General features: G+C 56.3%; 1 protein-coding gene across 10 annotated transcripts in view; it reads right to left on the bottom strand.

The window, feature by feature from the left end:
• Positions 1-24,582, bottom strand: part of MINK1 (misshapen like kinase 1) — a 52,800-nt gene that overhangs the window by 8,724 nt on the left and 19,494 nt on the right. For 2 of the 10 annotated variants that reach the window (XM_033169098.1, XM_033169099.1), the window contains exons 3-23: positions 20,195-20,251; positions 19,800-19,925; positions 18,849-18,959; positions 18,617-18,707; positions 17,928-18,058; positions 16,757-16,811; positions 15,632-15,710; positions 15,067-15,242; positions 14,787-14,856; positions 13,990-14,200; positions 12,354-12,470; positions 11,255-11,341; positions 10,647-10,859; positions 8,622-8,807; positions 7,630-7,926; positions 6,466-6,563; positions 5,311-5,475; positions 4,988-5,100; positions 3,794-3,882; positions 2,973-2,996; positions 1,042-1,214 (exon numbers count right to left, since the gene is read on the bottom strand). In XM_033169098.1, coding sequence (XP_033024989.1) covers positions 1,042-1,214; positions 2,973-2,996; positions 3,794-3,882; positions 4,988-5,100; positions 5,311-5,475; positions 6,466-6,563; positions 7,630-7,926; positions 8,622-8,807; positions 10,647-10,859; positions 11,255-11,341; positions 12,354-12,470; positions 13,990-14,200; positions 14,787-14,856; positions 15,067-15,242; positions 15,632-15,710; positions 16,757-16,811; positions 17,928-18,058; positions 18,617-18,707; positions 18,849-18,959; positions 19,800-19,925; positions 20,195-20,251 — 2,669 coding nt within the window. The remainder of the gene's footprint in view (positions 1-1,041; positions 1,215-2,972; positions 2,997-3,793; positions 3,883-4,987; positions 5,101-5,310; positions 5,476-6,465; positions 6,564-7,629; positions 7,927-8,621; positions 8,808-10,646; positions 10,860-11,254; positions 11,342-12,353; positions 12,471-13,989; positions 14,201-14,786; positions 14,857-15,066; positions 15,243-15,631; positions 15,711-16,756; positions 16,812-17,927; positions 18,059-18,616; positions 18,708-18,848; positions 18,960-19,799; positions 19,926-20,194; positions 20,252-24,582) is intronic. The other 8 variants (XM_033169101.1, XM_033169100.1, XM_033169106.1 and 5 more) reach the window with 8 other exon arrangements.

Raw genomic sequence — 24,582 nt, 5'->3', positions numbered from 1 at the left:
GGGAAAGTCCTTCACACTGAACTGAGTTAAACTATGGAACTCCCCGCTGCAGGAGGCAGTGAGGGCCAACAACTCGGACACATCAGACTGATTCATGGAGGAGATGGCTGGCTCGGCTTCCACAGATGGAAGCAGCGATGGTTCGGGTGCCAGAAGCCACAAGAGGGAGGAGAGCTGCTCTTGCGCTCGGATCCTGCTTGCAGGTTTCCCGTAATGGGCACCTGGCTGTGGGATGTAAACACAGAGCAGCCAAACCCAACACTGCTAGAGTGGACATGAAGGTAACTCAGTCCTCCAGGCTTAACTTCCTGTTTACCTGGACTGAGTTACAGGAACCAGAAGTAGGTGTGGTCTTACCTGGGAACCAGATCCCAAAGAACACTCTCCTTTTTGCCTCGTCTTTTGAACAAGCAGGATGCTCTCTCTCAGCTTGCAGCTGAGAGAAGCAGAGGTGAAGCCTGTTCCCCTATGGAAGCAGCTTCACCACATGTAAATAGATTTATCTAAGCTTATCTGCCTCTTTGAGCCTGTACTGTATCTCATAGACAATGACTGTAAGTAAACTTTTATATCTTATAATCAGTACTGTATTGTGTCTTTGCTTTTAAGAGGGAACAAGGGGAATATACCAGGAATATATATTTCTTATAGAGGCTTTAGCAAGCCTATGCAACCGTTTTCTGCTGTGTTTTAAAAGGGGAATGATACTCTGCTAAGTTTGGAGCTTGCTCACACAAGCTGGGATTGAGATATATAAATAATATATACTCATCCACATTCCTAAACATTCCCACAACCTGGCTGCGGGAACAGGATGCCGGTCTGGGTGGGTTTTCGGGCTGATCCAGCAGGTGCTCTTCTCATGCACCTCAGGCCTCTCCGAAAGCCCCTTGGAGAGACTCACGAGGAGGAAGAGCACTGCCACTGGACAGGAGGCCCTTTGGCCCTGATCCTCCTGCCACCACGGGGCTCCCCTGACCTCCTTGCGTGCACCCAGGCCCTCCCAAACAGTGCCAGCGTGCTCACGGCCCCTCGCCTCACCTGGTTCCCGGAGTGTCTGCCGTGGGCTCGGAGCGCTCCCCCTCTCCTTCCTCCTCCTCCTCCTCTTCCTCCTCGCTCGAGTCCATCTCCTCGCTGGAGGAGGAGTAGTCCATGGCCTTCTTGAGGGGCTTGGGGGCCGCCTCCTCCAGGCGGTCCTTGGGCAACACAAAGTTCTGCGGAGAGGAGAGGAAGGGGGTCACGGCTCCCGCGGGGAGGCAAAGGAGGAAGGAGGGAGAGAGAGAGAGAGAGAGAGAGAGAGAGAGAAAGAAAGAAAGAGAAGACAGCAGGTGGGAACAACACCAAGCAAGCTTGCATGGGAGTGGGCCTGCCTGCAATGGAGCCCCCACCCCACCAGGAGGACTGCCCAGTGGGCGCAGTTGGGGGGACAGGCATAGCAGGAAGCCGGCGCCACCCTCTCCTGCCCCAACTAAAACCCCACCTCTCAATCCCCTACCCTCTCTCTTTATTGGTCCGCTCAACCTTTTTAATAAGGAATGGGGAAAATTTATAGCTCATCTTAAAGCATAGCTGTCAAGTTTAGGATTTGAAAATAAGGGATCAGCACCTTCACCTATCCCAGGGACAGTCTACGGTTCTCAGGGACAGTCCACACCGCGGTAATCCCCCCCAGGCAACAAATTAATCTACACCAGGAAAGAGCTCCCAGGAAAGAGAAATCAGGGCAGAGAAAAGAAAGCACTTATTCACGCAGCACACGGTTAACCTCTGGAACTCCCTGCCACAGGGAGCAGCAATGGCCACCAACTTGGATGGCTTTGGAAAAGGATTAGGCCAATTCATGCAGGAGGAGAGGACCACTGGTGGCTTCTGGCCAGGTTGGCTCTGCTCTGCCTCCAGTTAGGGGCAGCAATGCTTAATCGGAGCACCTGTTGCCGAGAAACATTCGTCTCTTTATATATCTGTCTGTCTGTTTGTTATTAGGTATTTATATTCCACCTTTTTCTCCAAGGAGCTCCCTGGTCCTAGTCCTCATTTAATCCCCACAACAGTCCTGTGAGGTAGGCAGGCAGGCAGGCAGGGCTGAGAAAGGCAGGGACCCAAGGAGAAATTTAAGGGATATCAACAATAAGGGATAGTAGCGGGAAACGGCTTGGAATAAGGGAGTTTCCCACAAAAAAGGGAGACTTGACAGCTATGTCTTAAAGACCATTGTAAACAGTTAAAATCGTTAGTAGGACTGGAATATCACTTGTAGTTTCATGGCGAATTTTGGACACAATGGAGATGGATTATCATAAAAGACGCAGGAGGAAATGACTTGACAGTAGGACCCACAAAGGGGAGGAGGGAAGTCCAGGAGATTCCGGGGTGCTCCATCCGTAGGGTGAGGCTGGTGACCCCCAAATGGGGCCCAAACCAGCTGGGGAGGAGGAGGGGGGGGAAGGCCAGCAATTCCACCTGCCAGCCCTGCTGAGCTCGAGGCCCGAAATTCGTTAAACTGGAAATACGATTTCCCATTTCATCTCAGTGCTCAGTTGCTTACGGATCCCGTTTACGTGATTTTGTACATTTTGCGCATCGCTTTTCTCCGTTTCAGTTTTGTGAGTTTGCTTCCCTGCTCTGGGGCTGAAAACATTCAATGAAGCGGGGGGGGGGGATTTATATAAATGGCGTAAATAAATAAATAGAACGGCGGCCGATTGGCTGTGCTGCCTGCCAGTCCTTTCTCCTCTAGGCCACAGTTCCACCCCCTGCCCCAACCGAGCCAGAAGCTGTGAGCGAAAGCAGCAAGGGGGACTGGGAAATGTCCAAGGGGGGGAGGTAAAGATGCAGGGGGGGTTGATGTCCACAGAGAAAGGGGGATCAGGGAAGACTTCATGATCTCACAATGCGGCAGCAGGACATGGTGGTTTGGGGGCAGCAGAGAGAGAGAGAGAGAGAGAGAGACTGAGGATGTGGGGGGCACTAACCTCTCCGATTGCCCGCTTATAACTCTGAGTCGTGCAGAAGGAGGGAAAGAGGGAAGCAAGAGGAAGAGAAAAAGGGCAGAGAAGTTAGATCCCTATGCTCTGTCCCCCTGCCCACCCCCCAGCCCCAGCCTTCGGGGGTCAACACCCCAGCCACCTCCCCCCTGGTCGCTTGTAAGTTTCAGAGAGCAATAGTGAGAGAGAGGAAGAGAAGGAGAAATCCAGGAGGGAAGATGGCTGGGCTATGGGTCAGAGGGTAGGATTTGAGAACAAACACCCACACCCACACCCTCTGCAGTCATGCCCTTCCCCAGAGGAAAAAGGGGAGTCAAGAAAACCCCAAATTCTGTTTAAAACCCTTTCAAGGAAGAGCATGCAAGGAAGGCCACACATTAAGAGCCGTCCACAGAGAAGCGGCCCAAGAGATTACATGCTCCCTTTGCCCAAAAACTAAAGGTGTGTTTCCTCCCCACCCCAGCTTCCTTCCCCCCCTCCCCAGGCTTCCCCCGCAATCCTCTCCTCCCTACAAAACGGGGCTGCAGTGCAACATCCCATCCCCCCCCCCATCCCAGAGAACTTTCTGAGATTCCAACTAAACGTTGAGAGGTTTTAAAACAGAGGTTGGGTGGGATTCTCGAGCTGTGATTCCTGCATTGCAGGGGGGGTTAGGCTGGATGGCCCTCGGGGGTCCCTTGCAAACATACAGTGCCATGATTCTATGATGGAGCCCAGTGGGCCCCCTCTGGGTGGACTTCTCAGGCGAGAGGGGAGGCGGACACAGAAGGGGCCACGGGTCTGTCCCATCCCTTCCTCAGAGTACTCACCGCTGGCCGCCCAGGCCGGGACCGGTGGTCATCCCCCTTGGGCTTGTTCCCTGGCGGCAGGATCGGAGAGCTGTCCAATTTCAGGGGGGCTGGAGAAGCAGAAGAGGTGTCAGAGAGACCCCAAAGGGCACAGATGTTGTGAAACACCCCCCCCAACTCCAATTGATCAAGTAGGGCTTAGGCAGGAGTGGGGAACCAAATCTGGTCAGCGGGCTGGATCTATAAGCGGCCGACCCTCCACGGACCACTGTCCCCCACCTGTCAATCATCTGACACCAGGTGACGGAAACACCAAGCCCTGATCGCGAAGGAGAGCATTCAGAGGGCACCATTTCAGAACTTCTCTGCGCCGGCTCCTTTCACCCATAGGATGCTGGGTGGGTTGGGTGTGGGAGGAAAGGGGGCCGTGGTTCACCTGGGGGGGCTGTGGGCTTAGTGCCTTGCTACCTATTCCAGACCGTCAGTGAAAGGAGAGTGTCCCAGGTTCAATCCTGGCCGGCCTCTCCAGGTTATTCCTGTGTGCCAGGGGCTTCGGCTAGATGACCGGTGGGGTCCCTTCCAACCTTATGACTCCACCTGAAATCCTAGCGAGCCACTGCTTGCTGGTCAGATGGACTAAGCATCTGCGGGTGGTGGGAGTTGTTATGAAAATCTGCTACCAATGTTGTGAAAACCTCCCGCGGGGGCAAGTTGAGAGACTGACCCCCAAGGCGGACGAAGCTTCCGTGCCCTCTGGCTTCAGGAGTCCAGGGGCACAATGTGTTTCCCAGCTTGAAAACAACACACACAAGCCTTTTAGGCTAAAGCTACTTTATTGTAGATAAAGTGCAGAGAATATATCTCTGCGTAGCCAGCTCAGATATTCAGAGCTGTCAATTAAAGCGTCTGCATCTCCTGATGCAGAACTGAAAGTAAAGTACATCTGTAAATTACAATGACATCACATGTGTGGAATGATTGTTGGATTTCCCACAGGGTGAAATATGACTCTTAGTCAGGTGCCTCGCTTCTTGCAGCTCGGCTTGTACTGATATTACAACAGGAGTGCCCCCCCGCCAGACGCCTGGGAGAACCGCTGCCGCCAGCCGGTGTGGACCACACCGTAGAAGGCAGCTTCCTGCGATGCCAAGGAGCAATGCCCAGGGAACTGGGCGTCCCCCCCCCATGTCACCCCAGATCCAGCCGCCCCCTCACCTCCTATGCGGTTGCGCTCCAGAGAGCCAGCCTGGGGCAGGTTGCCCGTGCCGGACTGCAGCAGACTGTCCGCCCTCTCCCAGCCTGGGTCGCTCCTCCGGAGGTCGGGGTTGCTGCGGGGGAAAGAGGGCGCCCCACTGAGTTTAGGCCACCTTCCCAGCCCCCCAACTCACTCCACGCACCCCCTCGTTCCGCATCGCTTTGTCCCACCACCAGCACCTCCAGCAGCAGCAACAGCAGCAGAGAACCCGTCACCGCGCAGAGAGAGAGGGAGCGCACCGCAGAGGAAGCCCCGCTGGCCAGCAAGAAGGCTCCGTCATTACCTACTGGCGTTTGGCACGGGGGCCAGAGGGTCCCGGGGCGGGGTCCGGCGGGCGGGCTGCGGGGGGGCAGGAGGAGGAGGAGGGGCTGGCGAAGGGCCCCCCCACCGGGGGCCCCTCTCCAGCCGGCTCTGCATGTGGATGTGCCAGGCAGACTTGCTACGGGGCCTGCGGAGGGGAGGAGCACACAAGCACGTCAAGGGGGCGGGGGGGGGGGCTGTGCTGGGGGGAGGATGAGAGGTGCCTACTGCCCTGCAGTGCGGGGTGGGGAGGCCAGTGCGAAGTCTGCTCTGGCCCCAGGACATCCGTGGGTCAGGGGGAGCTTCCCTCAGCCTTGGCAACCCTCCCGAAGAAGAGTTCAGGATACTCTGGATCCATCGCTTGCTGGAAGTGGAGGGGTTCGGTGGGGGGGGGGGGGTGAGAGAGAGCGCTGGCCCCCAAGGTACCCTTATTTTGCTATTATTTGTTGGCTGCATAAAAAAAAAACTTAAAAGGACTTTACACAAAACTGCAAACCTAAATAAAGCCAAACAATATTTAAAAAAAACTAAAACCATGGATTTGCACAAGGAGCAGCCTAATGAATCCCACTTGCACTCCGGAACTCCCTGCCTATTGACACCAGGCAGAAAAGAATCTGCACGGGACTCTTTTTGGTGCCTGTGAAACACGTTTTTGGTTAGGTAAAGCCTGTCCAGCTGCTTAGAGTGACGGAATGGTTCAGAATGTTTTAATCTGTTTCTTATAGTTTACTGCAGATTCCGTTTTCCCAATGTTTCATCTATCTATCTATCTATCTATCTATCTATCTATCTATCTATCTATCTCAAGAGGTTTATAATTTTGACAAAGCAAGTTAATAAACAAGAGAGTGCCTCAAACTCTCCCAGAAATGTTTCTGCCTGGAAGTTGCAAAAGATAGCGCCAGGCTGGCATTCCCAGGCAAACTCTGTGGTCCAATCTGGCCTTGGCACGAGGGTCCCTCTATAAATAGGAACCCCTGGGTCCTGTGTCCCCCCCCCAGACACCTTGGCCCTCCCTCCCTGAGAGGACCCAGCTCCCCCCAACTCTTGCAGCCTCTCCCCACAAGACGTGGGTCTCAGGATCGAGGCCCAGCATGCAGCGCTGGACCCCCGGGGCACCTCAGGATCCTCTTACCTGGCTCGGACTGCGTGGACTGGCCGGATGGCACTGCCCCCACTCCCTGCCCCGCTGGTGTTGAGTGCCGTCGCGATGGAGGACGTTCGCTGGGGGACCTGGAAGAGGTGGAGGAGGAGGAGGGAAGCATGAGTGGGGTGGAGGGGGGCCCAGGGGAGCCACCTGCTGTCTCCTCAACCAGGACAAGGGTCTGGGGACAGAGAGATATGGGGGGGGGGCAACTTGTAAGACCCTTTGGGGCTCAGGGCTTCTCTCTCCCCGCTTCAGCTTCCCATCAGGAAAAAGAGGGACGCGAGTTTCCTACCCTGCAAGGGCAAGCAGAGTGTTTTGCTCTGGATGCTTGAGTTGAGATTCCTGCGTTGCAGCGGGTTGGACTAGATGACCCCCGGCGGTCCCTTCCAACTCTACAATTCTATGATCACTGTGATTCAGAGGGCAGAAGCCAAAGGTCAGGGCTGACCCTTGCAGCAGCGTGTGGCACGAGGCGGCTGCAGTTTGCCACCCTTGCCCATCTCCGCCAGTAGCCTGAGAACCCAGATGGAGGGAGGAGAGGCTGCCTCACTCTGGCTAGTAGCCGCCCATAGGCGTCTCCTCCTCCTCATCTCTTTGTCTAGACCTGTTTTTAAGGTTGGTGGCCATCTCTGCCTCCTGTGGCAGGGAGTTCCACAGTTGGCCTACGGGCTTGGCTTAACTGAGCTCCTCCTTCCTTGCCTCTCAGAGCAGAAAGAGTCTTCAACTCGCACGCCCCTGCCACTTTCAATCAAAAAGCCCCCGAGAGATGGGGTGGGCGTGTCGGGGGGGACGGGACAGGAGGGACCTTGGGGTGCATGTGGGTGCATGCGCTGTTCAAATGATGCACACCACCCACCCACAGGGCCATTCTCCTGCACATGCGGTCGTTTCACGAAAAGAGCAAGCTCACTTTGAGAGGGAGGTGGATCTGCGAAGCGAACCCCACAGCTCTTGGGGCAGCATTGGTCACCCTTGGGCAGACCTTCCCGGTGGGTCACCTTCCAGCCTCTGCCTGGAATTTGGGGTTGGGCTAAATGCCCCTTGGAGTGCCCCTTCCAACTCCACAGTTCTCCCCCAGAGGCCCTAAGCTTTGCCACGACAACCCCTCCCCCCCCACAGCACACCCCAAGCCCCCTGCCCCTCCGCCGTTACCTTGGGAGGGGCCTCGGGATCCATTCTGACCCAGGGTCCTCGCTGTTCGGCGGCGGTGGGCCGGCTCGGCGGTGGGGCGGGGCTCTCCGAGGTGGGGTCGGAGTTCTGCCGGATCATGCCCGCCCTTGGTGGGGATGGGGCGGAGGAGGAGGAGGAGGCGGAGGAGGCGGCGGAGGAGGAGGAGGAGTCATGGACGGGGAAAGCGGCCATGTTCTTGCTGGGCTGGTCCTGCAGCGACTGGGAGCGAGGGACGGGGGCTGCGTATGGCTTGAGGGGGACGCGGTGGGCGAGGTGGCTCTGCGGAAGGAGAGGGGGGGGCGGGGGGGAGGGAGGGGGGCAGATGCTGAGAGCGGGGAGGGGGGGCCTAGCTGCACCCCCACCAGGCCTGCCACCTCCTCCTCCTCTTGCACCCTCTTCTGAAGCCTCCCCCGCCCTCCCCAAGAGATCTCATTCGGGGCTGGGAAGAGTCTTGCCCCCTCATTCACTGCTTGCCCTCAAAGTCCACCTCCGGAAGGCAGAATGCCCATGGTTCTCCTCCCCTTCCTCATTTCATCCCCACAACAACAACCCTGCGAGGAAGGCCAGGCTGGGAGCCCAAGAGCACCCCTCCCACCAGGGAGAGTCTGAACCCTGGTCTCCAAAGTCCAAGTTGGACCCTCTAAACACTAGACCACAGTGCGGCTCCCTCTTTTGAGTAGGGGTGTGTGTGTGTGTGCTGCTTGCTGGATTCCCACCCCCGGCAGGCCTGGGGGTCCCCACGTGCCCCCTCTCTCCTCCCGTGTATCCTCAGGGCCCAGCCAAGGGGTGACCCACTGCTAATCCTCCCCCCTCACCCCCCCCAAGGATAAAGAGGTCAAAGCACAGCCAATGAGGGGGGAGCAGGAGGAGGAGAAGCAGCAGCGGATGGCAATGAGCGGTGAGGGTGACTGGCCGGTGTTTGTGCAAGTCCTCCTGCGCTCGCTTGGGGGGGGGTGTATGGGAGAAACCCTCACCTTGTGCTGCCCCTCCTGGGGCTCGACAGGGCGCTGCATAGGCGGGGTCTGCGAGGCTGGGGAGGAGTTGAGTGACACCGACTCGGAGCGGGACTGGGATGCCGACTCTGGCCCGGGACCCCCCAGTTTGGTCTTGGCCACCGGCGAGGCGGAGTTCTGCTTGTTCATGCGGGTCCGTTCTTCCACCTGGAATCACAGAATGGCAGGGTTGGGAGGCTCTCCCCTCCAGGGTCATCTAGCCCAACCCCGCGCAAGGCAGGAATCTTGCTCCTTGCCATTTGAATCGGTTGGTTTAGGCAGCAAAAAACAAGCTTTGTCTACCTTCCACGTGGGAGCCCTTGAGATACTTGAAGATGGCCGTTGTGGCAACATCTCAGTCTTCTCTTCACCAGACTAAACATGCCCGACTCCCTCAACCGTTCCTCACAAGGCTTGGCTTCCAGATCCTTCATCATCTTGGCTTCCCTGCTCTGCCCACCCCTCAATTTCCATTTTTGTGGGATAACCAGCCTCACAGTCTACCGGTAATTAATGGGTTAATGCCATAGAGCAAGCTGTCCGGCCAGGCTTAGCTAGGTCACTCCTCCTTACCTTGGGAGGGGGGCAATCAAGGCTATGGTGCCCCTTCAGTCTACCTGAGGAGCTCACTGTGTGAAGAGGTCTGAGCTGGTTGCTCCAAGCTCAGACCTCATGGCTCTCACAAGCCACTCCTGTGTTCCTGTGCCAATAGTTTAGGAACTTACCTCTGTAACTACCGTATTTTTCACTCCATAAGACACACTTTTTTCCTCCTTATGGAGCGAATGGTGGTCCCTGGAGCTAAATTGCCCAGGGACCAAAAGCAGATTGTGCTTTTTATTTTACAAAGAGAAAAGGGGGTGTTGAAAGGACCCCGCTCAGAAGCTGATCAGCAAGAGATCGGGAGAGAGATAAGAGTCCCGGCTCCCTTTCAGCCCTGCCCTCCCCTCCATTGTTGAATGTGCTGCAGAGGGAGGTTGTTTGTTTCCCCAGCGACATGGGACTGGCTGATTAGATTATCTGTCTGGAAACAGTAGAAACGGCTCCCTTTCCTTAAGATTTTTCAGAAATGTGAGTTGAACCCCATAAAAATGGGGCTTTTCCTCTTTGCTTTTCCCCCTTTGCAAAAAAAGCTGCTAAACTTTTAGCTGATCCTCAACCCCCCCCCCAAAAACCCAGAGCTTTTAGAGGAGGAAAACCAGAAAAATATTTTTTTTTCTTGTTTCCTCTTCTAAAAATGAGGTGCACCCTATGGAGCGAAAAATACGGGTATGCCAAGTTTTACTGCCTGTGTTTTCTGGCTGACGTACGGAAAAGCACATGAACCTGACCTTCGGAGCATTTGCAAGTAAACCATTTCTAACTTACTAAACATGTCTTTTTCTATGCTAGGGGAAGAGGGGAACCTCCTTACAAACTCACAAAGCTATATTTTAAAGGTTTAAAGCCTATATTTCCAGGCTTTCCTTTGCTGCGTGTGTTGTGATTTTAAATCTCTGCTGGGGTTCACGCACCAGAGAGCACTTGAGCCAATCTTGGATCCTGGCACCCAGGAATTCTCCTTTCCTACGTCTATTTTCCCTTGCCAACCATCATGTCTGAAACTGTGGCGCCCAGAACCGGACACGGGAACCGTGGTGCCCAGAACCGGACACGGGTGGGGTCTAACCACGGCAGAACAGAGCGGTACTGTTACTAACCCCCTGGAGCGGCAGGAAGCAAGCTGGCTCCATCTTCCATCTGACCTGCCCAGGAGGTCGAGGAGGCAGATGCTGGCCCAGTTTCCCTCAAGCCCCTGCCTGCCCCAGAACGTCTTGTGCCTCTGGAAGAAAACCACGGGCTGCCACCTACTCCACCCCAGAGATCTTTCCTGCCTTTTTCTCTCTCCCTGCCTTGCTCCATCCCTCTGGCTGCCCTGCGTTTGCAGAGAGAGAGAGAGAGAGAGAGAGAGAGAGAGAGAGAGAGAGCCTGGTGGCTCTTTGCGCACCCCACTGCGTTGGGGCTTACCTCCCGGGCCCAGGTGGGCTTGTCGGCAGGGTTGGCGCTGCGGTTGTAGTGGTACAGGGGCTTCTTCTCCTGCTGCTGCTGCTGCTGCTGTTGCTGCTGCTTATGGAGCTGCTGCTGCTGCTGGAGGGACTTCAGGTAGGCGTGTTCCTGCTGCAGCTGGCGCTGGAGCCGCTCCGACTGCCGCTGCTCCTCCAGCTGCTTGCGCTTGTACTCCTGGAAGGGAGAAGGGGAGCCGGTGAGGGCACTGGGGGGGGGGGAAGCCTGGCTCCCAGAGCAGGCCAAGAGGGCTGGATCAGGCCGAAAGGGGTCCCCATCTTTACCCAGGGGCCAAACAGATGCCCACTGTGGGGATCCCGCAAGCAGGATTCGAACACAAGATCACTCTTGTGGCTTCCAGCAGCCGGCACTGTCTCCAACAGAGCAGAGCCTTCATTTGCATAAGCCGTCTGCAAGCCCCCCGAAAATGGGTCAGCACCTGCCCCCACCGGTGCCCTGTGCCCAGCTGAAGAAGGGCCTTGGGGGTTCCCCCTCAGAGTTCAGGGAGAAGTGGGGTTTTTTTGGGGGGGTCCCCAGCAGGGGCAGTAAGAAGCCCCCCTCCTTTTCTTTACCAACAGCAGTGCTTGTTCCTGGAGGAGCTGCTGCTGCAGAATCTCCAGCTGCCTCTGTTCTTCCTCTAGCTTGTGCCTGATATACTCCTGGACAGAGGGGGAAAAGGCAGAGGGGACAGAGAAAGAGAAGGAAGGGAGAGAAAGAGAGACAGAGGCAGGGAGAGAAAGAGACAGAGAGACAGAGAGGGCAACAGGTGAAGGAAGAGGAGGCAAAGCGCGCCCAGGCAGAACCGCCACCCAAAGAGCAGAGGAGGAGGAGGCGGTGGCAGCAGCAGCAGCAGCAGAGAGGCCTCCCACCACCTCGCAGAACCTGCCACCCCATGGAAGCTAAACAGACCCAAACACCCAGGAGCAGGGGCAGAATCTGGGCTTCCTGTGTAGGAGGTGGGGCAATGCATTGCAGGGGGTTGGGCTAGATGCCCCTCTGGGTCGCTTCCAACTCTACAGTTCTAGGAGTCAACGCCTCTCTCCGCCCCTAACACCCCCCCCACCCCTGCTTATCCTGCACCTTTTGCGGTGGGCCAGGGGAGGCGAAGGGCCAGGGAAAGCACTCAATGTCCTGCTGAGAAAACAGAAAATCTGCTTTATAGGGTACAGCTGCTTCTCACGCAGGGGTTCGGTCCCAAGGGTTCTGCATATACACAACCTTATGGTATGAAAAAAATTTCAGAGGTGCCCTCATAGCTGGTGGGTGACTTGGAGAGGGAGACATACACACACAGATAGAGAATCCCCCATACTTTCAGAGCCCCTGTGGGGAGCAGACCTTTGCCAGAGAGCAAAAAGAGCTTCTAAGGTCTCTGCCTCGCTTGGGATCCCACTCGTCGCAAAACTTAAATGTGCGTCAGATGCCACCGCGCTGTACTGAGTCAGACCCACTGGGGCCCACACTGACCAGCAGCAGGGGCTCTCCCCACATTTTCAGGCAGGGGAGCCCCTCCCAGCCCCTACCCGGGGATGGAACCCCCAAACCCGCGCTCTACCCAGTGAGCTGTGATGGCGTTTTGCCAGGTCCTGCCTGCCTGCCCACCTGGGCTGCTGCTGCTGTTGCTGCTTCCACCCCCACCGCCTTCCCGAGCCCCCCCCCGGCCTGCCCCACCTGCTCTCGCTCAGCCTGCCGGCGCTCCTCCTCCCGGCGCATGACCTGCATGTCCTCCAGGCGTCGCTGCTGCTCCTTCTCCTGCATCTTGCGCTGCTCCCGCTCTCGGCGCTGTTGCTGCGGGGGGGGGGGGAGAGGGGCGGGGGGGGAGAGGTCAGAGGAGGGTCTTCCGAGCTCCAGCAGGAGAAAGCAGGCAGGCCAGGGCCAGGAGGGATCGACTTGAGGGCCACCGCCTCAGCGGCCCCGGGGAAAACCATGCCCTGCCCCTCTACCCTCAACTTTTAAGTTCTAACTTTGCGTGGCGAGGGCTTCCCGGGACGGTGGAACAGCACAAGTTGCCAAGAACAACTGGGATTTCTTCTATTATATTTCTCCCTTTCTGTGAGGGCTCTGTACTCCAACCTGCTGTTGTCATGGCTGATATTATTATTTCTCTTCTCCTTCTTTTTATATCTGTTTGTAACCGAAGCGATTGTTTTCTTGATGCCTCAGATCCTCTGTGTGCTCAGCTGCCAAATGAGCTCGGTCAAAGCAGAGAAGCCCTTGAAAATCCTCAGCTCCTCTGCAAGTTGATCTGCGTCAAACGCTCTCTGACAAACCCTCCCTGCGAGACTCTGGCTGCTTTGCTACCGAGCCGGAGCACCCCTCTGCTGCTGCTGCTAATGTTGGATACTTCTGGATAGCCTTTCCTTAACATTTGACGGCAATGGGAAACGGAGCCTTTAGTGCCGTCAGCCTGTGGAACTCCCTGCCACTAGAGACCCAATGTCTAAACGCCTGTTGAAAACTTCTCTATTCCGCCAGGCCAAGGCAGGCAATTAAGAAGACGTCCTTCCACAATGTGTGATGGCCTGGGACCCGGGCTCAGACTCGGAGCCGGAGGAGTCGCAGCCTGCACCGGACCCTCCGCCTGGGACATCGGCTGAACCAAGTCTGGGGCCTGGTCTTGAGGAGCCTCAGTCTGCTCAGCCTCCCCTGCAACAAGACTCAGCTGAGCCGAGTCTAGGGCCTGGGTCGGCCTTGGTTCCAGATGCAGGGGATACCTCGTTGCCATCAGCCGGGGTCCTCACCAGCAGCTGGCCCACTGCCGGCTGGGGCTGAGGCGGCTCCTGGGTCCTGTAACCCACCGGCGTCTCCTGAGCTGTAGAGACACAGGGCTGATAGAAGGAGAGTCCTGAGTTCTCGCAGGAGGAGTGCTCGCCTCCAGGCGAGGTGAGGGAATGAGTCGCCAGGGGATCGGGGCTGTCTGTTACCCTGTTCTAGATAAAAGCTAGCCAGACCCCGCCCTGGGTTGCGGGAGCAGCACTGTTGGTTGTGACCCTGCCTTGCTTTCCTGCCTGCGCTCCTGTCCTGCCTCAGTTCCCGACCTATGTACTTGATCCTGACCTCACCTGATGCCCTGCCCTGCTCCCAGCTTCAGCCTGTCTCTACCCTGAACTTACGAACCACGGACCGGACTAGGACTTTGCCTCTTGGGTAACCCTTGGGACCAGCACACAATGGTTAACCGATGTCTGTTTTGAACTTTTAACAATATGATCCCATGCATTTTTGTGGCAAACCTCTTCGATGCCTTTCACGAAACAGCGGCCTGCCAAGTTTACTTTAGCCCAGCGCCCCCTCCGCTCCCGCTCACCTCCTCGACGCGCCGCCTCTCCTCCTTCTGCTCCTCGATGCGCCGCTGGCGCTGGTGCAGGAGGTGCTTGATGTGGGCCTCGGAGTCGCGGTGCTGGGCTGCCAGCTGCTGCTGCTGCTGCTTCAGGGCCTCCGAGTTGCTCTTGTTCTCCTGCTGCAGGCGGAGGAACTCCCGGCGCAGCGTCGACTCCCCGGGGACATTCATGATGGAGCTGGCGGGAGGGGAGGCAGGGTGAGCCGCTGGATCAGGCCGGCCTCCTGCTCTCACAGCGGCCGACCAGGTGCCCGTCATAGAATCATAGAGTTGGAAGAGACCACAAGGGCCATCCAGTCCAACCCCCTGCCAAGCAGGAAACCAGCAAGCGGGACCCGAGTGCGAAAGCGGCTCTCCCCTGCTGCCGTTTCCAATGAGGGGGATTCAGGAACACGGCTGCCTCCGAAAGGGGAGGACGGGGCACAGCCATTGAGGCTGTCTTATGCAGAGTCAGACCATTGGTCTATCTAGCTCTGTACTGCCTACAATGGCTGGCAGCTACGGCGCCCCAGGATTTCAGGCAGGAGGCTCTGCCAGCCCTACCTGGAGATACTGCCGGAGGGGACTGAACCGGGGACTTTCCGCCGGCAAGGCAGACACTCTGCCACTGACGCCCTTTGTCATGCCAGAGTTCAGGTGTGGAGTGAGGGGCTTGCCAGACCCCCCCCCCCGCTTCATTCCACCTGCCAAACCCACCAGGAAATGGAGCTGGTTGGGGGGCTCCTGTTCTGCCACCAGCACACTCTCAGCTCTGCCCTGCTCACCTGGGCTCTCCTTCCTCGCCGCGCCCGTCTTCCTCTTCCTCGCTGCCGCTGTACTCGTACTCCGTCTCGTCTGCCGGAAGAGGCAACGCAGGCAAAAATCAGTGGAGTACGCGGGGTGGTTCATTCCCTCAATGCCTCCCCTACCTCTGCCCCACAGAATGGTAGGGTTGGAAGGGACCCCCAAGGGTCTTCCAGCCCAACCCCGCGCTGCAGGGCAGGAATCACGGCCACAGCCTCCCTGGCCTCCCTCGGCTCCCCCTCTGCCCTCCGCCCCACGCACCTTTCTCCCCCCTCTTCTTGCGGGTGCGGTCGATGTGGTCCTTGAGCTGGATGCGGACCTGCCGCTCCGTGGGCTGGTCCCGGACGAAGGGGAACTTGAGGAGCTGCTCTGTCGGGGGGCGGCTGGTGTAGGCCTTGATCAGGCAGTTGTCAATGAAGTCGATGAACTTCTTGGACCTGCGAAGGGGGGGGCCGAGGCAGGTCTCAGTCTCCCCAGGCGGGCAGGCAGAGCTCAATGGGTCAGGCGAGGTGCCTCTGAGCCCCCCTCCCCACCTGAGGAACCTCCCTCTGTCCCACCCTGCTGGGAGGAAAGCAAAATCGGCTCCCATTTGCTCTGTGGGGGAGGACCAGCCCCAAAGCCCAGAAGTGCCCGGGATACAATCCCTGCCCTCTGGGGGCCAAAACCTGGGTACCCTCCCCTCTTGACGATTCTGCTGAACTCGGCTGTGATGCCAGCCAGCAGAGAGCACAAGAAGTGCAGCCCGTGAGCTGTTATGGCCAGGCGGGCCAGCGCCCAGTTCTGGGCTCTTCTTCCTGGGTGGGGGGGGGGGCAGCGGCAGACCTACCATTTCTTGGATTTCAACTTGGGCGGCGGGTTGCGAGGGATGAGGAACAAGGCCCTCATGGGGTGCATGTCGCACAGGGCTGCCAAGAGGAGGGAGGGAGAGAGAGGGAGGGAGAGGTGAGAAGCAGGACCACCCCTCGCCCCCCACGGCTCAGGCCGTTTTATTTCACTGCGTTCATTTGTTTTCTAATTCTTATTACATTTTTTCAGCATACAACAACATCGCACAGGTGAGCAATGAAGCATCCCACCCTAACCGAAAAGCTGGTGTTTAGGGCCAGGCACGTAAAATAACAATCAGGTAAGTTTTTCTCCCAGGCTACTATTTGTAAAAGAGACAACAAAACACAGTTTATGTTAACCAGAATGTTGTCTAATGTGAACTAAGCCCTCTCTTTTCATTTTTTTCCAGCCAGGTTCATAATAAAGCTGGACCGTTCAATTACAAAGAAGTCTCTGCACGTTTGGCTTTTGGCTGACTAACGTCCTATTATCGTTCTAAATGTTTTTACATGAGGATTTTTGTTTTGTTACTGTGCTTATTATGTATTTTGTGTTGTTATCTTGTATTTCTATGCCCTGGGACCTACGGATCAAGGGCAGTATGCAAATCCTATAAATAAAATAATAATAATAATAATAACAGTAATAATAATAATACTAATAATTTATCAGCAAAAGTGCCGTTTGCCATATTGCGTGGTACCAATTCGTGAGATAAGCCTCCTCTAAGTTCTTCCAGGGTCTCCTTGTTATGAGCCTGCCTGCCGGCAAGAGAGAACATTGACTGCAAGATGGAGCTGCAAATTAGCATGATCTCCCATGAAAAGGTTGAAGAGAACTGGCTCTGGACATCTGGAGATGTTTTACCTTCACAGAACTTCCCCACATCTCTGCCATGTATGTGGATTAGAGCTTGTTAAGGCAAAGGAGGAGCCCTCTATCCCCGAAGGCCCCACCGAATCCAGGCCTCCCCCTTTCTGGAGAAGCCCAGCCCCACACGCCAGCCTTCCTGAAGGGAGCCACAGGATGCTACCAGCCCTGGGTTCGAGACCAGCCAATCCCAGCCTCAAGCATGCCCCTCCCTCTCGCTCTCTCCACCCCGCTTTGCCGCACAGACACTCACGTGGCGCTCCCTCGGCCATCTCGATGGCGGTGATCCCCAGGGACCAGATGTCGCTCTGCGGGGAGGAAGCAGAGAAAGGTTGTCGCAAAGGCAGAAGCCTCGTCCTTCCCTGTCCTCGTCCTTCCCTGCCCTCGTTCTTGCTCCTTCTCACCCCCCTCTCCCTCGCCTGGAGAGCAGCAGCAGCAGCAAGCTTTTCCTCTGCTCTTTGGCTTCACAAATCCTCCTGCTCTTGCCTCACCATACGGCAGTCTCTAGGAATTGCAGTAGGGGAGAGAGGCTGCTCCTGCGTTTGGGCTGCTGCATGTGAGGTTCTCCCCTCCAGGGGGTGGGGGCATCTGATGGTCCACAAGGAGGGTGGGCTGTGCTGGACTGGATGGGAACCCTGGGGCACCCGATTCTGCTTATGCTGAATGAGTCCAGCATCGCATCCAGTCCACATAGCTGTCAACTTTCCCTGTTTTGCGGGAAATTCCCTTATTCCAGCGCCATTTCCCAATGCAAAATGACAGCTCTGCTAGTCCAGCATCCTGTTCTCACAGGGGCTGACCATGGGAAACACAAAAGCAGGATCCAAGCACAGGAGCAACACTCTCCCCTCCTGGGGTTTCCATCCACTGGGATTCAGGAGGATGGGTGCCTCTGTCTATGGAGGCAGAAGAGAGTCCCTGACCGGCCTCTTCTCCTCCATGCATTTGCCTGAGCTTCTCTCAAAGCCATCTGGGATGGCAGGTGTCACAGCCTCTTGCGGGAGGGAATCCCATAGTTTAAAGACACACTGCATGGAAATCTATCCTGAATCTTCCAACATTCAGCATCACTGGATGCCCACAAGTTCCAGTGTTACGAGAGAGGGAGGAAAACTTCCCCCTATCCGCTTTCTCTGTCCTGTGCATCATTTTGCAAACTTCTGTCGTGTCACCTCTCGCCCGCTTCCCCCTGAAATGAAAAGTCCCAAATGCCGCCATCTTTCCTCGCAGGGCAGCAGCCTCGGCACCTGGGCTACCACGGTGAGGACAGACTGGGGTGGGCTAGGCTGGGCGGACCCCCTGGACCCTGACACAGGGCTCCGCTTATCCTCTTGAACCCGACTCCGTCCCTTGAACATCTTCAGGGCAGCAGGATTGGGGGGGGGGAAGGGAGGCACTCCGAGCTTTGGGAAGGCGGCACCTACCCTGTAGTCGTATGTGGCGTCAGGGTTCTCGTCGCAGGCAATCACCTCTGGCGCCATCCAGTAAGGGGTGCCGATGAACGTGTTCCGACGCCCCACCGTGCGGTCCAGCTGCGCGCTGACCCCAAAGTCAACTGCAGGAGGGAGAAGAGAGATGGGGAGTCAGCTGTTTGCAAAGGCTGCATGGCTCCCGGAGGGGGAGAGGGCACGACACAGACCCGGGCAGGGGCAGATCCACAGGGGGGAGGGCATGCAAAAGCTGTTCCCACGGAGGCATGAAAGGACCTCGGACCAGACAGAGATTTGTTATTTGTACATTTTAATAGCCCCTTTATCTTCCAAGGAGCTCAAAAGCGGGGGTGGGGGGGATTGGTTCTCCTTCTCCCCTTTTTGTCCTCACAACAACCCTGTGAGGTAGGTGAGGCTGAGGCAGCGAATGACTCCGAGGTCACCCAGTGAGCTTCATGGCTGGGTGCAGATCTGAACCCGGTCTCCCAGGACATGGTGCAACACACTCCAGCCACCAGAACTAAGAGCCCCTTTGCTACGGCTGCTCTGGGCGAGTGAGAGCTGGCACTAGTCTGAGGCGCAGCTTGGAGAAAAAGGTGGGATATAAAGGCAGGGGAACAAATAAATGCGGACAGGGACTGAGGGAATGAAGGTGGGGGTGTGTGTGTCTTCCCTTCACCTACCTAACTTCACCTCCGCGTTCTCGGTGAGGAGGACGTTCTGGCCCTTGATGTCTCGGTGGATCACCTTGTGTGCATGGAGGTGGGCCAGCCCCTGCAGGAAGAGAGAAGAAGACAGGCGTGAGGAGGGGGTCCCCGGCCAGGACACAGCTTCCGCAGCACACACACACACACTGGGCTGCCCAGAGGCTGCCCCCCACCCTCCTCCAGCGGAGCCTCTGCCCTGCCCACCCACCCTGAGGATTTCCCGGCAGATGTAGGCGATGCAGTCTTCCTTCAGGGCGTTGCCTTTCGTGTTCTTCACCAGGTCTGTCACGGAGCCTGCGCCACAAAACTCCATCACCAGCTGCAGGAAGACAAAAGCCCAGAGCGGTTGGGGGGGGGGAGGAGAGAGATAAGCTCTGAAGCCCTCCTGGCAGGGGCGAGCAAAGGGGGTGCACCCTATGCCACCCCCCCTCTCTCCCTCCAAGATCTCCCTGGGCCAACATCCCAAAGACCCCACTTGAGCTCTCTGGTCTGCAGAACTGGCCCTGTTGAAGGGTGTGAAATAATCCCTGTTCCGCTTTTGCAAGAACTTGATATTTTAGTGGGTCACCATCCACAGACTTTGCCTCTTGATATCAGGCTTCACTGTACCCAAAACATCCTGGTTTAGACAAGCCTGCCCAAACGTTCAGAAAGCCAGCATGGGCTTCAATCTGCTTTTGGCCTAGTGCTAATTTTAACTTTTCAAAAGCCTTAAATTATTGCTATTAATTGTTTAGTGAAAATTTCACAGTTTTATCTGTTTTTGTAAACTGCCTTGAGGTGGCGGGTGGGTTTGCAATCAAGCAGTGAAAACATGTCATGAAATAAATAGATACCCAAACACACACACATTGATAATTTTATTGTTTTATCTTTTTTGTAAATTGCCTTTTGGGGCTTAAATAATAATAATTTATTATCTATAAGCCGCTCATCGGACTGGCTTGCCCCAGTCACTCTGGGCAGAACAGAACAGAACCAAGCACTGCAAGAAAATCCATGAAACAAATAAACCAAGATACCTACACACAGCCCCCCAAAGGACTCCCCCAGGGTCCAGTCACAGCCTGCAGATGCAAGGGTTTCCTAAGGTGGTCCTGAGCCCCAGCAGACACCTCCCAGCTCCACCCCCTGAGCCTCACTTCCCCCTCCTCCTTACCCAGAGCTGGTCATCATTCCCGGGGGGGCTCTTCTTAATGAAGGCCCCGTAGTAAGTGGCAATGTTGCGGTGGTGAGAGTACTTCTTCAGCATGTTGATCTCTTGCTTGATCTCTTCCTCTTCGTCCTGTTTTTGTGGGGGGGGGGAGGGAGAGGGGGTGTCAAGAGGAGGCCAGAGCCGCCGCCACCCCTCCCCACTCAGAATTATCTCGAGAACAGCCACCCTTTGCTCGGGCTGCTGCCAGGGCAGGCGTGGTTGCCTCCTGGCCCAGGTGATGCCAAGTGAAGCTGCATCGCCTGCGCCTCCGCCCCCCCCCAGCTGGCAGCCCAGCTGGGAAACAGGGCAGGGGAGGGGCCAACCGAGCACCCCCCAGGCCCCGCTCTGCTGTACTGTACCTCCGTGACGTCCATGACTTTGATAGCGGCCAACTGCCCCGTCTTGACATGGCGACCCTGAGGAGGAGAGAGGAGAGAAGGAGGCAAGGTCAACATGGACCTCTCTGGGTTGTCCTGCTTTTAGACTGCAAGCGCCTGGGGGGCAGAGACCTGATTGGTTTTGGCTGGGAAGCGTGGGCAGCCCTATGTACTTGGGGGGGGGTGGTGTGTGTTTGTGACGGGCTTCGCTCCCGAGATCCTTGCAGCGCAGGCCCGGCAGAGGGAGCCAGAGGTCTGGCCAAGCTAAGTCCCTCTGCCTGATCAGGACCCCCCCCCCACCCATGGAGGGGCTTAAAAGGATGGCTGGGACTCATCAGGACAGGAAAGGGAGCCGAAACCAAGCCCCAAGGCACACACACACACACACACACACACACAGAGGACAGACCCCTCAATAGCCCCAACGCAGAGAGGTCCTTTCACAAAGAGAAGGACATGGTCTGGAAAGCAAGCCTCGGGAGGAAGAGTTGAGGGAGTTGGGGGTGCTTAGCCTGGGGAAGAGGAGACACGAGGGCTGTCTTCAGATATCTCAAGGGCTGCCCCACTGAAGAGGGAGCAAACTTGTTTCCTGCTGCCCCAGAGGGGAGGACCTGAAGCAACCGATTCAAATGGCAAGAAAGGTGATTCTGACTAAACATTAGGAGGAACTTTCTGAAGGCAAGAGCTGTGCAACGGCACAACGGACTCCCTCAGGAGGTGGATGGCTCTTCTTCAGCGGAGGCTTTTAAGCAAAGGTGGGGCAGCCATCTGCCTAGGATTCATTGGCAGGGGGTTGGACTAGATGACCCCTGGGGGGCCCTTTCCGACCCCACAATTCTAGGAATCTCAAAGTGTGCGTTTTGCCCCGCAAGCTCAGCTGTTGCGGGTCAGGGGGAGATACAAATTTCCCGTCAGAGGGCAAGACGTGACCGCTAATTGCAGGGGGGGTGGGGCTAGGTGAGCTCAAACTCATCAGGCTTGGGGGTCTCTGGCTCCAAATCCCCCTCAGCCACAAAGCTTGCAGGGTGAATTTGATCCACTTAAGCATCTCTGCTGGTTGTTGAGAGCATAAAGCAGGGGGGGGGGCATGGCACATAAGGAACCTAAGAAGCAGCCTTGTGCTACGCCACGGGGCTTCAAACGGGGGGTGGGGGTGGGTTTCCTCTCCCAGCCCTGCCAGGAGATGCCACCATTGGGGAGTGAACCTGGGACCTTCTGCATGCCAAGCAGTCAGAGGCAGCAATGCTTCCGAGGACCAGTTTCTGGGTGTCCAGAGAAGAGTTGGAAGGGACCCGCCCCCCTCCGGTCATCTAGTCCAAACTCCTGCAATGCAGGAATCTCAACGCATGGTCTCCCATCCAATCCGAAACCATACCTGACCCTGCTTAGCTTTGCAAATGTGCTAGCCGTTTTATTGCTCCCTCGCCAGGTTGCCTTACGCCTGGGTCCTGCATGCAGGTCCCCCACAGGCTACTGTTCAGCCCCTGTGAGCCACGGGTTGCTGGGCCAAATGGGCCACTGGCCTAAGCCAGCAAATTCCTCTTGTAGTCTTACGCTCTGCCAACTGAGCGGTACTGCCTTAAGTTGCGTAAGAGAAAGGGGCAGGAAAAGAGACTGAGCTTGAAGACAACAGACAGCAAGCTAGGGGGAGGGAGGGAGGGGATGCAGGTCATGGGGCAGGGGCCTGCAATGACCCCCGTGATCCCAATGTTACAGGGATTTTCCCGAACCACCCAGTTCCACAAGCACGACTCTCTCTCTCACACACAGACACACTTGAGTGAAAATATTTCTTTCTCTATAGTGTTTCTGTTATAAATTCCTATACATTCAACTGTATGTCCGATCTAAACCGTTCCACTTTTGTTCTGCACCATATTAAGGGGGGAGGAGACTCTTGAGAGTCCCATGGACTGCAAAAAGATCAAACATATCCATCCTTAAAGAAATCAGCCCTGAGTGCTCACTGGAAGGACAGATCCTGAAGCTGAGCTCCAAGACTTTGGCCACCTCATGAGAAGAGAAGACTCCCTGGAAAAGACCCTGATGTTGGGGAAGATGGAGGGCACAAGGAGAAGGGGACGACAGAGGACGAGATGGTTGGACAGTGTTCTCGAAGCTACTAACATGAGTTTGGCCAAACTGCGGGAGGCAGTGGAGGATAGGGGTGCCTGGCGTGCTCTGGTCCATGGGGTCACGAAGAGTCGGACACGACTGAACGACTGAACAACAACAAATATTAAGGGGAGACTTGGTGTGTTCACAAAGCAGCCATAATCCCCTAACCGTACCAGCACATCCACAGCAGAGCCCTGCCAGCAGGATGTACCCAACCAAAGCTGCCAGACTATGGGACATTACACTCACAAAGGACCCATCACCTGGAAGTGGATTCAGCTCCGGACTAAAACCATGAACACTCTTTTGTTTTGCAGAAATGTGTGTCTGGGAGGGGTTCAAGGAGGGATGGCACAGGTGCCAGAATACCTAGACCCTCCCAATTTGTGATGTAGTTCTGATGTATCTGTGATGTAGTGATGATGTAGTTTGGGGGCGTAACTTGGGGGATTAGTAACTAACGAAAGCTGGGTTCTCTTCCTGGCCTTCCATCTTGCTTCCTCTTGTGGCGGGTGGAGTTCCATCAATAAAAAACAAGCCGACTGGCTGCTGTTTTGCTCCAACGCTTTGCCTGAAGTCTCTCTTTTGCCCTCAGATTTCTCCTTTAACACCAAGCACCAATGGGCAACTTTGAGGGCAGGTCAGAGACCCACCAGTAGCAGAAGGGACAGTGGGGGTGTGTGTGGAAACAGTGGTGCCAAGGTGAATAAAATATGGGGAGAGGAGGTAAGCCACACCACACATAAGATATGGTGCACACACGCTATTTGAAGGACAATGACCATAAACTTTGGGGGGGATCATACTTTACTGGGGAGCGAAGGGATCTCAGGCCCTAGGGGCTGCCTCCTTTTGCAGGGGAAGAATCATAGAATTGTAGAGTTGGAAGGGATCCCAAGGGTCATCCAGTCTAACACCCTGCAATGCAGAAATAAAGCTCCCCCCCACACTCCACCAGCTTCTGTGGCTCGCTGCCCTGCTAGGACCTTTCACCACATCCACAAACACACCCTACAGGCCTCCTCCACCCCACCCCACCCCCATGTGTTTGCATCCTCCATGGCCCCATCCAGTCCCACTGGCGTCTCCTCCATCGCCATGTGGGGGCTATTTGAGCACTACTGGGGGCTGGGGAGAAGGACAGGGAGAGCTGCGAAGCGTTTCTGCAAAGCCTCTCCCTCTCCCCCCCCCCGCCACTTCCCCGCTTGCCCTCAGCCATGTGCTGGCATTGTCTGTGGTGCCATGCAGCCTCACGCGTGGGAAGCCGTTGCCTGGCAACCGCCTCCCTCTTCCTTTCAGAGAGGCACTGAAAAGCCTCTCTTCTCTCCCCAAATAAAATAAAAATCACTGCTGTGCGAACAGAATGATCTGGTACACCCTCTGAGCCTCTCGTGGGCATGGAGAGAGGGAGAGACGGAAGAGAAGGGGGTCAGTTGGCAATGCCTCCCCTCCTGCTCCCCAAGGGCCAGGTGACCCAGGAGGAGGACGGCAGCCTTGGCTTAGGTTCTGGGAGAGAAGTGGGGAACAAGAACCGCGTCCGGGCTTAAGTTTGCACAGGAGTGCCTGGCTTTTCCTGTTTCAAAACTCTGGGTGGGAAGAGAGAGAATGAAGATCTTTTGGCCCAGCAAATGGCAGGGTTCTCCAGGTGGAGGGAGTGTCTGTGCAAAACCTCTTTGGAGGTGGGGGTGGGGCTACGTCTGCAGGAAGCACCACCTGTCCTCTTTGCTCCCAGACAGCCTGACTGAAGCCCACCCACCCCTCGCACAGACACACACCCTAGAAAACAGGTTTGCCGTCAAAGGGAGAGATCAGCGTTGCCAAGATCACAGCCAGACTCCCTTCCCCAACCTGTCAGGCGGCGTGTTCAAAGGGAAAGGCATGGCAAGGTGGGGGGGGGGAGGGAGGGGAGGGGCAGCCCCCCGGTCTCCCCCCTCCTTGTCTCTGCTTTTGACAAGGCCTTCCTGCCCTGATGGAGGGGAGGGGGCCCAGGGCAACAAGCAGTTTGCTCTCCCCATCTTGTCCCTCGAGGGGTGTGTGTGTGGGTGTGTGTGTGGACCGAATTCAAGAAATTGGGACCAAAATTGGGACACATGGACCGAATTCAAGAAATTGGGGTGGGGAGCTTGCAGAGGAAAAAAACGTGCAGACTGCTGGTTCCCATAGGAACAAGGATGGAGTGAGTGCAGGGACAGCAAGGCTGCATTGCTCAGGAGAGAAGCTCTGCAAGCCTGGGAAACGGACCTCTGCACACA

The sequence above is a fragment of the Lacerta agilis genome, chromosome 14, assembly GCF_009819535.1.
Source record: "Lacerta agilis isolate rLacAgi1 chromosome 14, rLacAgi1.pri, whole genome shotgun sequence".
NCBI classification, from domain to species: Eukaryota; Metazoa; Chordata; class Lepidosauria; order Squamata; family Lacertidae; genus Lacerta; species Lacerta agilis.
Note: the sequence above shows the minus strand (reverse complement) of the source record. Positions and strands in the feature narration are given on the sequence as shown.